This window comes from Miscanthus floridulus, chromosome 19 (assembly GCF_019320115.1).
Source record: "Miscanthus floridulus cultivar M001 chromosome 19, ASM1932011v1, whole genome shotgun sequence".
In the NCBI taxonomy this organism is placed as follows: domain Eukaryota; kingdom Viridiplantae; phylum Streptophyta; class Magnoliopsida; order Poales; family Poaceae; genus Miscanthus; species Miscanthus floridulus.
In genome coordinates, this window is record NC_089598.1 from 111,467,885 (window position 1) to 111,482,768 (window position 14,884).

General features: G+C 47.8%; 1 protein-coding gene across 1 annotated transcript; it reads right to left on the reverse strand.

Annotated features, from left to right (window-relative positions):
* Positions 1–9,684: 9,684 nt before the first annotated feature.
* LOC136528061 (monosaccharide-sensing protein 2-like) lies at positions 9,685–13,392 on the reverse strand. Its single transcript, XM_066520957.1, has 2 exons — positions 11,617–13,392; positions 9,685–10,628 (listed from the first exon to the last, which is right to left on the reverse strand). Exons 1-2 carry the CDS (start codon positions 13,267–13,269, stop codon positions 9,990–9,992), a joined length of 2,292 nt encoding a protein of 763 aa, XP_066377054.1. The 5' UTR covers positions 13,270–13,392; the 3' UTR covers positions 9,685–9,989.
* Positions 13,393–14,884: the final 1,492 nt, after the last annotated feature.

Sequence of the window (14,884 nt, forward strand, 5' to 3'; positions counted from 1 at the left end):
AAATGGTCCTCATTAAATATGCAGTCAACGTATCGGACCGTGAATAAGTCCCCTATAAGAGGCTCGAGTTAGTTGATAATTGATGGAGATTGATATCCCACATAGATACCAAGTTTCCTATGTGTGCCCATAGAGGTACGCTTAGGCAGTGAGATCGGTACATATACAGCGTAACCGAATTTTCACAGATGGGAAATATTTGGAATATTCCCACATGCTAATTGCAATGGGGAGACTACGTGATATGCAGTTGGTCGCAATTGAATTAAGTCAGCAGCGTGTAAGACTGCATGACCCCAACATGAAGTTGGTAGGTTGCAATTTTGTAATAACGATCTTGCAATGAGTTTAATTCTCTTAATAAGAGATTCTGCTAAACCATTTTGTGTATGGACATATGGGACAGAGTGCTGAACTTGAATTCCCAAAGCCATACAATAATCGTTGAAAGCCTTTGAGGAAAATTCAGCAGCATTGTCCATTCGAATTGATTGAATTTGAAGTTCAGGATGATGTGCTCTAAGTCTAATAACTTGAGCAATAATTTTTGCAAATGCATGGTTACGTGTGGACAAAAGACACACATGAGACCATCTAGTAGATGCATCTATTAGAACCATGAAGTACCTGAACGATCCAGACGGTGGTTGTATGGGGCCATAAATATCTCCTTGAATGTGTTCAAGAAATTTTAGTGGCTCATTTTGGATCTTAACGGGCGATGGCCGTACGATCAATTTCCCTGTAGCGCATGAAGTGCACATAAAATCTGAAGATTTGGGGAATTTAGCAGTATTTAACTCATGACCATTAGAATTGCTGATAATTTTTCGCATCATCCCTATAACAGAATGGCCAAGGCGTCCATGCCAAGTTTTGAATGCGTCAACATTCTAAAAAATTACCTTGTATGCAACATGCGGTACGGGTTTGATCATTGTGTAGTACAATCCGGACGGAAAAGAGGGAATTTTCTCAACAATTTGTTTGCCATATCCGCTATTTTTAGTAACGAGGAGAATTTCCTCATTATTGTCATCACGGGTTTCTATATGAAAACCATTTTGACGGATATCTCTATAACTTAACAAGGTACGCTTTGAATTAGGATACAATAATGCATCCTCAATTGTAATTAGGGTACCCATGGGGAGTACAATAGTGGCACGACCAGAGCCAACTATTGTAGCATCGCGCCCGGCGATTGTCAAAACATTTCCTTGTCTTTTTGTAAGAGTTTGGAAATACTTTGTTTCTCTAAATATAGAATTAGTGGTACCACTATCCACTAGGCATAATTCCTCCTCCATCAGATTGACCCCCATAGAAACTATATATAAATAAAGAATTTGATATGAAACTCTTTGATGATATATAGAATACATACTTTATTTATTGAATATCAAATGTCTACAATACATCAAATGTGTACAATACATTTATTGGGTATTCAACCTAAATAGTGATGACATCATTAAATATTTACAACATATAGGACATAAATTATTTTAACTATTATAATCACTAGGACATAAAGACATGAGAATCTAAGGCATTGGGAGCCTATTCAAAGTCTCCAAATATGTCGTTGGATGCATATTCCACGATCATATTCTCCGTTTTAGCAAGATCCTCGCCTCCTCGTATGTTGTTGTTGCTTGGTTCCATTGGAACTTGTTGTGAACAATCAGCCTCATTCCTAGTGGTGTCAGGTCGAATGTTGAAGTGGGCTTCATACTTCTATCCTGGTGCAGCATGTCCGTGACCCACAGACTTTAAGTAGAGATCAACAAGATGACTTGGGGTATGGCATTTCTTTGTAGTATGGTTATAACAACCACACTTCTGACACACAGGTTTGTCATTCATGTGTTTAGAAATGTTCTTACCATTGTTGGAAGCTCGAGTTTGGGATTTCTTATTGCGTCTGCATTGTTTTTTTACCTTTCTTGGAATTTCCCTGAGGATGGGTCTTAGAAGGTCCACCATCAAATTTGGGTTTATTCTGAGTGTAGGCATGTACTTCAGGCAATGGAGTAGACCCTATGGGGCAATGCTGATTATTCTAAACTATAAGTTCATAATGTTTTTCGGCCTCAAGTAAAGTTTGTATAAGCTTAGAATAAACCTAGAAATGCCTTTTCACAGTATTGTTGTTGAAGAATCCTTTCAGAGGGAAGCATAGTAGACAGAGTCTTTTCTATTTTATCCACATCTGTAGGTTCTATCTCATAGAATTGCAACTTTGAGCAAATCCTATGAACAACATGGTTGTAATCACTCATAGTTTTGAAATCTTGTAAGCGAAGTTGTGTCCACTCATAGTTGGCCACAGGCAGGACAAGTGCCTTTTGTTGTTCATAGCATTGTGTAACACCCTTGGTGTTACATTGTACTGTTCTTTCTAAACATCGCATGAGCATCATATTTATGTGCATATGTGTACAACATGAATTATAAATCAATGTTAAACACTTGAAACATTTATGCGAAACATGAAACAATGTTACGCGTCATGTCACTTGATTGAATTTTTGTTGAACAAAAATGTATAGAATGTTTTGCGAATGGTGATGAAACAGGTGTGATCGAGGACAGGGATAACTCGCTAGTACATCCCATAGGTTGGATTTGGGATTCAACATGAAATCGTTCGAATCGACGTCGTTCCGCGTAAGTTTTAAGAAGACCGACGAAGCCACCTTTGGCAATAATTATAGAGCGACCGACTTAGGAAGTGGTACGATATCTCAACTCCGATCGACAGCCCAACGTGCCCTCTTGTGCATCGAACAATTAGTTTGGTGTTTAGAGCATTGTGTACAAGTTTTCAAGCTGCTTTAAAAAGCGTGGACGGCACATGACTTGGCTCTAGGCGCGGTCACCGCTAGCCTACCACCGCTGCTGGCTTGCAAGTGCACTACCATGCCGACCAGGTCCTGCTGCCATGCCGGCTATGCCCCACCACCCCACCTATGCACGCGCACGGCCTTGCGCTGCGTGCCCTGGGCCGTCTGCCATGCGTGCTGGGCGTGTCCGCTGCTACTGCCTCGCCCAAATAGGCGCGCGCCGCTGCGCTGGCCGCATCCGTGCTACCACCGTCGAGGCACCCACACGCTAGGTCTTGGTGCGGCTGCCTTGTCCGCCTGCTAGCACTTGTTGGCGCGTGGGTCACAGCACCACGGCTAATGCGCTGCACCCGAGCCGCCGACCTAGCTCTGCCACGCCATGCCCTACCCTGCTATGGCCGGAGGCGCGTCGGGTCCCACGCTACACACTGCCAGCGGCCACGCACGGCACTGCTCTGTTGACTTGCCTTGGCTGCTTGCGCGGAGGGTGACAGCCCGCTCCCCCATCACCTCCGTGTCACTCGCACTGTGTCATTCTTGTCTGGCGCTGCCCGCTGCGACACCGTGCTGTGCCTCATCGGCTTGCAGTTGTGGTCGTGCGGTCAGTCGCCTGGGGCACGTCCCACTGTCCCCCATCGTGGCGTGTGCTTGTCTGTTGTGTTGACGTCCACAGCCGGACCGAGCCAAGCCACGCCAGGACCCCCCTACCTCCGCTGTCTCCATGGCTGCCGGGATGGCTCTTTCAAATTCGCCATGGTAGCAGTGCCCTGTTACAATTGGCTTCGTCCTCGACTCCGCTAGGTAGCCTATAGTCCTACCGACCCCACATTGCTGCCAGTAGCTCCGTCCTAGGCTTCAATTTTGAAATGCCATGCCTTCGGGTCCATAAGACTAGGATGGCCTGCGCCGTCGGCTATCCTCGCAACCAAGGCACCCCGTGGCAATTCAGTGCACCACCAGCCCCGCCTTACCCTCCTGAGCATCCTGCGCACCTCGGTCGTAGTGTTGTAGCAGTCCAACCTTCCCTAACGTGACTATGTCATCGCCATGCGCCGCTGCGGCGTTGGTGCACACGCGGCCAGCTCGGCTCGGGCCATCTCTGACCATACCGTCAACACGAAGGTATCCGTGGGTAGTCCCTTAAGCTCTCTAGCTTAGTTGCTTGCTCCACCTTCGCTGTCACTCATGGGAATGCGCCCGCCATCATAGGGAAGGGACCACCACCGGGGAGGGGGCTCGGCATGGTGCCCTGTTCGCCGTGAAGCCTCCAGTCGCTGCGCTTTGTCCCCAAGGTAATCATCGGCCCATTAGTTAGGTAGTAGAGGTTCGGATGGCACTGGCGTGGCTGCTCGGTGCCCGCGCCGTCGCGCTAGTGCGCGCACGGGTGCTGGGGGACTTTGCCACGGTAAAGAAGGAGAAAGGGGAGGGTGCAGCTGTAAAACCATAGACTGGTGGAATAGTGTCCTAGAGCTCGCAGTGATTACATAGTACTTTGGGGTGTCCGTGCATATTTGCCATCGCGCGCGGATCTTCCCTCGTCGCGGGCCATTGGCCAGCTGGGCCGCGCTCGCGCACGTGGGCCGCATTGCACTGGCGCGCGCGGCGCGCCGTGGCGGGCCGAGTCAGCGAGTTGGGCCAAGGGGTAGGATTCAGTTTCCTTGGATTCCAGTAAATTAGAAATGTTTATTTATTTTAGTTATGAATGGAACTTCGATAAATCGTAGTAAATTGTGTAGTTGTCCAAAAATAGCAAGACTAATTTTGTTATGTTCACAAAAACACCATCTAGCTGTTAGTGTAGCTAGTTCACAGTTAGCTGTTATGGTGATAGGCTTGTAAATTCTAATTAGAAAGCTTGGTATTATGTAGATTCATATTTGTAGGAATATTTATGGACAATTGGTGATAGCTATCGACATAAAAATTTTATAGTAGGTTCCCTAGGCCATTATGTACTTGCTGTAAATTTTGTAGCCTTAGAATGAGTTGTTAGATAGAGTAGCTATTACCTTTGCTTTATCGTATATTGTGTAAATTAGCATTAGGAGTAAGAATACCTGTAGTTGCTATAAGAATGAATGTCATGTTTCATACTTGTTAGTGGTGACGGTATGAAGCTTAGCCTTTAGTGGGTATACCTCACTTAGTAGTTTAATCGATGTACTTTTATTTTAAGAATTTCTGTTGCCGTATTATTAAACGTTGCATCATCATTTCATGTAGATCACGAACTGGTAGACTTCGTGCCCGTCGGTGAGCTGGAGTACGACAAGGTTATCGAGGAGTACGAGAAGGAGGTCCTCGTGCAGGAGGAAGCCTATGAGCCTATTGGTGCTGACCCTGCTGACCCGGCACCTACCCAAGGCAAGCCCCAGAGCATAACCCATATTTTTATGATCACTAAATATATATATATGATGTGCATTTAAGTTACAGGCATTTTATGGAAACTACCTGCATAAATATATCTACCCATGAGTCCTACTAGTACAGGTCGAGTAGCTGCTATGCTTAGGATACCGGTAGCGTGAGTAACCTGCCGTTACTCGCAAATAGGTGATAAAATATGATCACTCATGATAAAATGGTGAAAAGGAAAAAGGTGACTGGGCAGGGATATGGTTTGGGTACTGGTGGGTGTAAGGGGTTGTGTCCTGCGGCCAACGGGGCATGACTGGGTTACACTTTTTCCCTGTCCATGTCGATTAAGGACTGGTCATTGCAATGGACGCTAGGCAACTCACAGATCTATTGTCCCGAGCGCATACTTGGGTATGGGCGTAGGGAAGACTTGTTGCTCTCTTGTCGTGGATCCAGCTCTTTCCGGACCGACTGATTGGAGGCGGGGATGGTGGAGGTCCTTGCACCACACGGAGTCCGGGACTCAGGTGTGGAGGCTTGGAGTCCAAGTTTGGACGGGGACCTAGACACCCGGGATAGGAGAGTGATGGGTTAGTCCTGCTTGTGCCTGGGGCACAAGCAGGGCGTGTGTTTCGGGGCACCTAGCTGGGCACATTGGTTCGTGAATCGCCGCCGAGTCGGTACGACTTGTCTTAACTCTAGCATCGTAGTAAGAACTGAAAGTTGAAAGGAGAAGACATGGAACTGATTGCTCAACTCTTGCTTGAAAGTAGAACATGTGCTTATATAGACTGGCTAGATGATAATTTAAAATGGCTTATAATAAGACATAAATAAGGACTCACTATTAGCGTTGCTTTCTACTAAAGAAAACCAGTAAACCATAAAGCCTGTCATATTCCTTGGAGTCGGGAAATTATTCCCAATAGTCGGATAAGTCTTGCGAGTACATTGTGTACTCAGGGTTTATTTACCCCTGTTGCAGGTGTGCTTGAAGAGTAACTCTGTGTGGAGGATCCTTCTGGTGGGCTCAGACAGAATCCTCGCCCTTATCGCTAGTTGTTATTTTTTAAATTCCGCTGTTTATTATTCCGCACTCTAGTATTTGGTATTGTAATAATGTACTTTTTAAGAAACTCAGATGTATGAAATGATCTGGTATAGTAACTCGCTCTCATTATTGGATCCTTGGGAAAATGTGGATCTTTTGGGTTCTCCCTCGGGGTGTGCCCGACGGACACCGCTCGCTGTAGCCTGCTTTCGGGGTGCTTAGTGTCTGATGAAAGACGAGCGCCTCTGTAAGTATGCTATTTCGGGCAGTTCTGCCACACGTTGCTTAAGAGAATTCCATAGATTTCGTGGGTTCTCTTCCAACAAGTATTTAGCCTTAAGATCAGGATGAATATGGCTTCTAATGAGATATAGGGCCGTGTATACATGTTGATCATCAAGTGGCGCAACACCCTCTTCGGGTGGTAACACAGCTCGATAAGGTCCACGGGACGCAAGACTAACCTTTACGTCCACAGCCCATGTGGGATAATTGTGGCCGTCTAGAGCAAGCAAATCAAACTCTTTGATGGTCATTGATCCTACATGAGGCAAACCATCAAAATATTTTAAGTTATTAAAATGTTGTGGTGTGTTGTGATTATGGGATGCAAAATAGAGACAAGATAAATCTTGTATTATTAATGGTGTAAAGATCTCATGTGCATAATAAAATAATGGAGGTAGTCACCATAAAAGTGTAGACCTCAAATTGGGCATAGTCTGTATTAACAGTAGATGCCAAGTAATTATGCAAGTTGTATAAACACGTCTTAAGGTAGTCATCAAGAATGATGTAGACCTTAGTCAATTCGCAAATGAATTGGGTATGCACGTTGAGGATAGTCACTAAGTTATGGACTTAGTGTAGATCCCACAGTAGCAACTATGGTGCTACCTTGTGTATGGCCAATAGGAATGTGAATTAATGGTAGTCATCTTTGTGAAAAGATATAGACCAAATATTCTAATTTGTGATGTTGGGTACGCACGTTGAGGATAGTCACTAAGTGTTTACTTAGTGTAAATCCTGCAGTAGCAATAGTGATGCTACCTTGTGTATGGTCAACAAACAAATAGGGAACATGCGCGTTATACAATTGATGAGAAAAATATACATAAAATGTCGCATCCATTATTTAAGCGTGTAATGCTTTAAAGTCGAAAAGCATAAAAGGGGCTTAAATAAAAATGATCGATTGCAAAAGTGATAAATGAATAAATAATTTGCAAGATCATGGTCATAATAACAAGGATATTATTTATTGGATTTGCCATACATACAGGAACAAATACTTTGAATAATATCATAAATGGATATTTTACAATGATAAAATATCACAAGTACAACTATAGTTAAAGTCAGCGACTAAACACAAGCGTACTTAATTTTACAGCACATAATTATAAGAGACTAACGGAGTCTTATACGAATTAATGCTAAAATATTAAATTGATGAAAACAGCAAATAACTTGCCAAACTTGAATCCATCGGCATCCTAGATTGTGGCCCATGCAGGTCCATGCGGGCACGCACAGTGGAAATGGAGGGGGTGGCAAGGCACAGGCATGTGGGCCGGCCTAGTTGCAGCCGTAGGCCTTTAAAAATGGCTTAGCCGGTGGTTAGGGTAACCACCCACCGCCGTTGCCAGCTAAAAGCAGCCGCCGTCGCCGCAAACCACCTCATCGTCGCACTCCACTACGCCACTGCTGCCACCGGTCTTCAGTTCAACGAGGAGTCCCCGTCCTCCGAGGAGTAGAAGCTGCTGCCGCCGACGGCCATGTTCAGCACCTCCGCGCTTGGGAGGCCGAGATCCGCCGGGTTCTATGTTCCCCTGTGGATGCCGAGGCGCCTATCCACCGTGGCCACCCTGCGACCGAGAAGACGCCGAATCGTGGGGGGCGTGGTGGCGCTACCCTCAGCAGAAGTTGGAGGAGCCACCAGGAGAGCCTTCTCCTTCATGCGGGCTGCAACCTCCGCGCGTGTCGCGGGCGGAGGAGGAGCTGTTGGCAGGATCACTGTTGAAGGAGGAGCCGAGGGGCCGGCCGCGTCGAAGAAGGTGTACGGCGGGACGCCAGTCCTGGCCGCGCGCGTGCCGCCGGGGTTTAAGAGGTTGCCGACGCCGGGGGCAGCCACCATGCCCTTGTCCTCGGTCTTCACTTGCTGGAGCATCGACGCGGTGACGGTGTTGAAGATCCAAGGATTGAGGACGCCGTCGGGCATGCCACTGTCAGCCGCCACTTGAGTCGGATCGACCGGTGTGGGCGATGGCAGCATGTAGTTGTACTCTGGCATGTGTGGCATCAACGTGTACTCCTTGCAAAAATCACACTAGTAGCGAGGCGGTGCCAGTGCCGGCGACATCGGCTCCATGGGGACGTACACGGGTATAGCGACGGGCTCGGCAACCACTTCATCAATGGGCGGCGCTAGGGCGACAATGACTGGTGGCGCCGGGGCTTCAACCGCTGGAGGTGCAGCGTTGCTGGGTCCGGCACCGTCCAAGCCAAGGCGAGGAGATGGTGGCTGGCTCTACAGACGAAGATCGCGCGGAGGAGAAGCATGGCGGCCACGAACAGGAGTCCATCGGCGGTGAGGAACTACATTCGCACGGAGGCCACGAATAGCGGAGTCGAAGAGGCGGCCGAAAGGACCATGGCCATGACCATGGGCAATGTTGCGGTGAATGTGAGGCCCAAGGCGCTCGAAGACGCTTCGGCGCTGTCCATGGTGGCCGTGGTGTCGGATCGGGCCACGGCGAACTCTGCCGACGCGACGAAGGGCGAAGAGCAAGCCACGAACAAGATGTGACAGTAAGTTGATCTTTGCCATGCTTACCGATGGTGGTGCAGAGGCATACACGCCTCTGTTGTCGTTCTCTTTCTCCTGTTCCTGAAGAGCGAAAGTGACTGATAACGTATTGCAAAGTGAATGGAATGAACAAAGATTTGGGAACAACTGTCTGTTTCATTGATCTCTTTAGATTATATACAAATGAAGGGTCACGTTGTACGGACGTCGTACGGACATGACTGTTCGGGAAAGTTAACTACTAATCTAATCTCTAATCCTAACTTCTTGTACGGATAGATGAGATCATCTATAGAAGGACGCCTGTTGTTGTACCGGCATCATTTCACAACAGTCACCGCCTTCACCGAACAGACGGCTCACAATGCTCAGGCTCAAAGGCTCTTAAGCGCCCGTCCGAGAGCCACACGGAGCCCATCCAAATTAATAGTGGAGGAGCGAGAGCCACACGGAGCCCATCCAAATTAACGAGCCCCAACTCTTGGATATGCTTTCCTTCTACGTTAAAGGTATGCAATGCATATACCCAGACAAAGAGAAAACACGGAAAAGATACAAAAAATCAAACATATTTAATAGGATATCATAATGCTAACATAAGGAAACACCGAAACAAGATAACACTCTTGACATTCAGCTCATGGTGAGATTCATTTACATCAAACAATCAAGTTTTGATAAACATCTGCTAACGAACAATGTCAATACAAGGTTGTTCGTAGCCAAACTAAGCCTCTAGTAGCCCTTATACAAAAGAAAAAAAATTAATCAACTAACTATCTCTTGTCTTCTTACTCACCAATGCAAATTAAGTAAGGCCTGATTCATCCAATCCAAATCTGAATTAATAAAGGTAAAATATCTTACCCCATGATACGATGGTGTGGGAAGGAATGGAATGATAAACATTTATATATCACTGCGCTTGCGGCTCCTGCTCCGACTGGGATTTGGCGCCAATGTTGAAGAACTCAATAATAATCTCGAGAGGGAATCCCTTGGTCTCGGGCACCTTGAGATATACGAAGATCAACGCCAAGCAGCAGACGAAGGCATAGAAGCCAAAGACACCCGCGAGGCCGATGGCCTTAAGCATCACAGGGAGGGAGTAGGTGACGGCGATGTCGCCCAACCAGAAGGTGAGGGAGCATATGGCGATGCAGAGTCCCCTAACACGCGTGGGGAAGATCTCGGCACATAAGATGTTGGGGATGGGCCCGAACCCCATGACAAAACAACAGAAGTAAACGATGACACTCGCCGTGGAGAGCACCGCATGCACCGTCGTCGCCATGGGCACCAGGTTTGCCACGATGAGCACCACGAGCGACGCAATGAGCACAGGGATGGTCCACAACAGCAGGGACCGGCGACCAGACACGTCCATGAGGCGCATGGCGAGTCCAATGCTAGGGAGCATCAATAGTGTGGTGAGCCCGCTGATGAGGATGGACGCGGAGTCAGCGCTGAGGCCCAGGCTGGCAAGAAGGACACTCACCCCCGCCTGGTCAAGGATCTGGGGCGTGTAGTATAACACACCGTTGATGCCAGAGAACTATCATTGCATGCACACAACAAAACAAAGTTAGTTATTCCTCGGATAACAAAAACACATCATTTAGGGCAAGATTTGATCAAACATTAAAATTTACAAACATAAATAACTCATGCAATCTATATGTGTAGATTTGTATTAATAAATATATACTTGCAAAGGGTAGCAAATTTTAAAGATTTTAATAATACATTCTAGAAATAACTAGTGCTTAAAACATATGCATTATAAAGAGCATAATTCTTAGTTTGGTCCAAGTCAATGTGACAAAATATTTTTGTACTCATTACTCCCTCGGGTCCTCCTCTATCCCAAAAAGACTATAATTCTATCTTCGATGCAAGTCAAATATTTATAAGCTCAACTAAATCTATGGAAAATAGTATCAATATCAACATTTATATGTTCAAATTCAAAATATGTTGACTAGCTATGAAAAAATATTTATTGATTAACGTAATGATTGGTATCAAGATATTCATATTTTTATATAGATAGATTTGGTTAAACATATATATATATATATATATATATATATATATATATATATATATATATATATATATATATATATATATATATAACCAGCTACAGAATAAGTTATTCTGTAGCCATCTCCATTTACCATAATTTTATATACTAATTTACGATAATATCAATATATATTTACTATAGTTGGGTTACTATAACACACAGGGATATTTACCATAACGTTATAGTAAACCACTTAGTAAGTAGTTACTATAATCTCATAAATTAACATAGTAATTATCGTAACTCAAGGTGGCTACAGAATAAGTTATTTTGTAGCCAGCTATAGAGTAGCAGTTCTATATATATATATATATATATATATATATATATATATATATATATATATATATATATATATATATATATATATATATATATATATATATATATATATATATATATATATATATATATATATATATATATATATATATAGACACACACCAATGGTTACCTGCTGCAGGATCTGGATCATGACGCCGCAGAAGAGCGCGCGCCTGACGCCCGGCTCGAGGAGCTCGCGCCACCGGGGGCCGCTTGCCGCAGCCGCCCTGTTGGCCACCGTCTCCGGCGGGTTGTCGAACGCCGGGGTCGGGCTCTGGCCGATGAGCACGTCCTTGGTGTAGAGCATGGAGCGGCTCACCAGCGCCGCGGCGTGCACGTAATCCCCTGCTCGTGATAGGCCCGATGAGTCCCCATCGCCGCCACCAGCGCCGCCGCCTTCCTCGTGCAGGTACATCCTCTTGACGCCACCGCGCCTGACGCCGTCGGGCCCGACGTTCTCTGTCCACTTCCACGCCAGCTGCCAGCCGCCGCCGATGCCCATGGTGCTCGCGGTCTCACCGCCCGTCATGCTGCTGTACCTCTGCATGGGGCTGCTCCCGGGCGGTTGGCTCGTGCTGCCGGCGTCCTTCTTGCTGCTGGTGGTGTCCACGTCGGTGCTCTGCCTGGACAGCAGCGGTGCGTGCAGGGCGCCTCCTGCTGCTGCCCCCGCGTCGTCGTCGGAGAGGTACTCCTCATCATCGTCGTCGAGGTCATCGTTGGGCGGCACGTTCTCCTCGTCCCAGTCGCCGGGCCGCTCCGCCACGCTGAGCATGCTGCCTAGGTTGGGGAAGAGCGTGCTTCCCCTGGCGCTGGCACCGGGCACGCCGGACTCGGGCATCTTGTCGTGGACGCTCGCGAGCAGCGTGACGACGGGGTCCTTCATCTGCTCGTACATGCTTCCCTGGCGCGACGCGAGCTCGACGGCGCTGCCGAGCACGCTGCTGCGCGCGCCCTGCACCTGCTGCGCCACCCACGAGAGGCCCTGCTCGGGGCCGTAGAGCGTGACCTGGTCCCTGGTGTCGTGCTCCGACTCGTCCCCTGCGGCGGCGGCGGCCCCCGTGGCGGGGCCGAGCACGTATTCCTCGATGACGGTGTCGCCGCCGCTGCCGAGGCCCTCGACGAGGAGCGCCATCTCGCCGGACACGTCCTCTCTGCCGCGCAGCATCTGGAGGATGGCCCTGGCCTCCCTCATGCGGCCCTTGCTGACGAGCCAGCGCGGCGACTCGGGCAGGTAGAGCACGGTGAGCGCGAGGTAGGCGAGGGAGGGCACGGAGAGGACGCCGAGCATGAAGCGCCAGCTGGGGTGGTCGCCCAGCGTCATGTAGAAGATCATGCAGTAGGAGAAGAACATGCCAAAGGAGCCCGTGAACTGCGGCAGCGTGTTGAGGAGGCCCCGGATCTCTGGCGGCGCCGTCTCGGAGATGTAGACGGGGACGAGCGTGACGGCGAGGCCCACACCGAAGCCGTCCACGAGGCGCGCCAGGAGGAGCACCAGCACGCTCGGGGACCACAGCATGATGAGGCCGCCCGCGAAGTAGAGCAGCGAGGACGCGATGAGCATCGGGCGGCGGCCGACGATGTCGGCGACGGGGCCGGAGAATGTGGTGATGATGGTGGCGCCGATGAGGGAGGTGGCGACCAGCAGGCCCTCGACGGCCGGCTGCGTCTCCAGGTGGAACTCGCGCTTGATGTAGATCACCGCGCCGGCGATGGTGGCGTTGTCCCACCCCTGCAGCAGGTTGCCGATGGCGGCCGCGATGGCCACCAGCACGGCCCCTTGCATGGCGAATTGGCGATCCGATTCTCCTCGAGACGGCGACGGACGATGGAGAATTTTTCTTTCTTGATTTCTTGATTGATGGGAGAAGAAGAAAGTTGTTTCGAACCAAGATGAGATCGGATCGGTGAAGAACGAGTTTTGTTAAAGCGGTGAATGGTTGGTTTAGAGCGAGCAGGAAAATAGGAGTTAAGAGGCGGCGACCGTGCATGCATGCAGATTGATCCGCCGAGAAGGAAGCCTCGCAACTTGCGCCATCTTTCAACCACATCGCGGAAAGCATGCATGCATGCATACTCCAATTCGCCAGATCAGCTAGCGGACGTGCATGGTCTAGCCACCAATGCAAGGGCCAGCGCAACATGCGTACGTGGACGGTATGGAAAGGAAAGGAGTGTTGTACCGTCAGTGTGCACCAGTCACGTATAGAATTTTTTTTCTTCTCGTTGCACGTAAATAAAATGACCAAAGTCTGACTCCTCCCTTTCTGGTCAGGCACGAAATATGTTCCATTCTTATAATAAATTTCCATTTATAAACACCTGTTTTTAAATAAATGACTAGCTCAGTAACTTTCCTTTTTAGAAATATTTCTGGCTTGATCCATTTCTTTTTTTTATCCGGAACAATATTTCTCTCTCACAAAATCAATCGTGAACAGTAAAAACCAGCCATAAACAGTGCACTTTCTATACCAGCCGAACGAGGCCTACATATAATATTTTGCCAGACAAAACTTATCACACAACTTCTTATCTCTCTTTTTTTCTTTTAATTAAAAAGAAACAGCTCTATATATTACTCATAATGTACATACATACGTTTAATATAAACCAAACTTATGCTCCCAAGTTATGTACATAAATTATATACAAATAGACTTTCAAATTTCAAACAGTAAGGAAAATGGACCCTTGGCCCATTTACTTTGAATTTTGGTGTTTGATGACCAACACGACCAAATTGGACTAATGAGTGTGCAAGTGTTTGTTTTGTAGTTCAATAGGGTGCAAGACATAACTTGGACGAAGGCGGTGTGATGATCCGATGATCAACACCTCAAGTAAGACCTTTGAAGCACAAGAGAAGACCCAAAAGATCAAGCCAAGTCCAAGCATGAAGATTGGAACCAAGCCGTATGCAAGATCGCGAAGAAATGAGCTCACTGTGGTGACCGGATGCAGGACCGGACGCTGCGACCGGACGCTGGGCAAGTGGCTTGGCAAACAGGCGACCGGACGCTGGACCGGACGCTGGCGGCAACCGACCGGACGTGGGACAGCAGCGTCCGATCGATTACGGTAAGGTTCCAGAGCGGCAAATCTACGACCGGACACATCCGGTGGCAGGCGACCGGACGCTGGCCAGCGTCCGCTCAGTAAACTGCCGGCTCAATGGTCGGGACGACCGGATGCATCCGGTCAGGATGATTCAGCGTCCGGTCAGTAGTAGTTTCGCGGGAGTTCGACCCCAACGGCTACTTTCTCAGTGGGACTTATAAATACAAACCCCAACCGACCATTTGAGCTGGGTGGAGCTGAGGAAACATACCAAGGGTGTTGATACACCATTTTAGTGATCTCCACATGCATAGTGCTTAGTGTTTTATTAGGTGATTAGC

Excerpts from the sequence above, each read along its gene's own strand:
- LOC136528061 (XM_066520957.1), bottom strand. The coding sequence starts at position 13,269 with ATGCAAGGGGCCGTGCTGGTGGCCATCGCGGCCGCCATCGGCAACCTG. Across the intron at positions 10,629-11,616 it reads TGATCCAGATCCTGCAGCAG|TTCTCTGGCATCAACGGTGT; the intron begins GTAACCATTGGT and ends ATGCAATGATAG.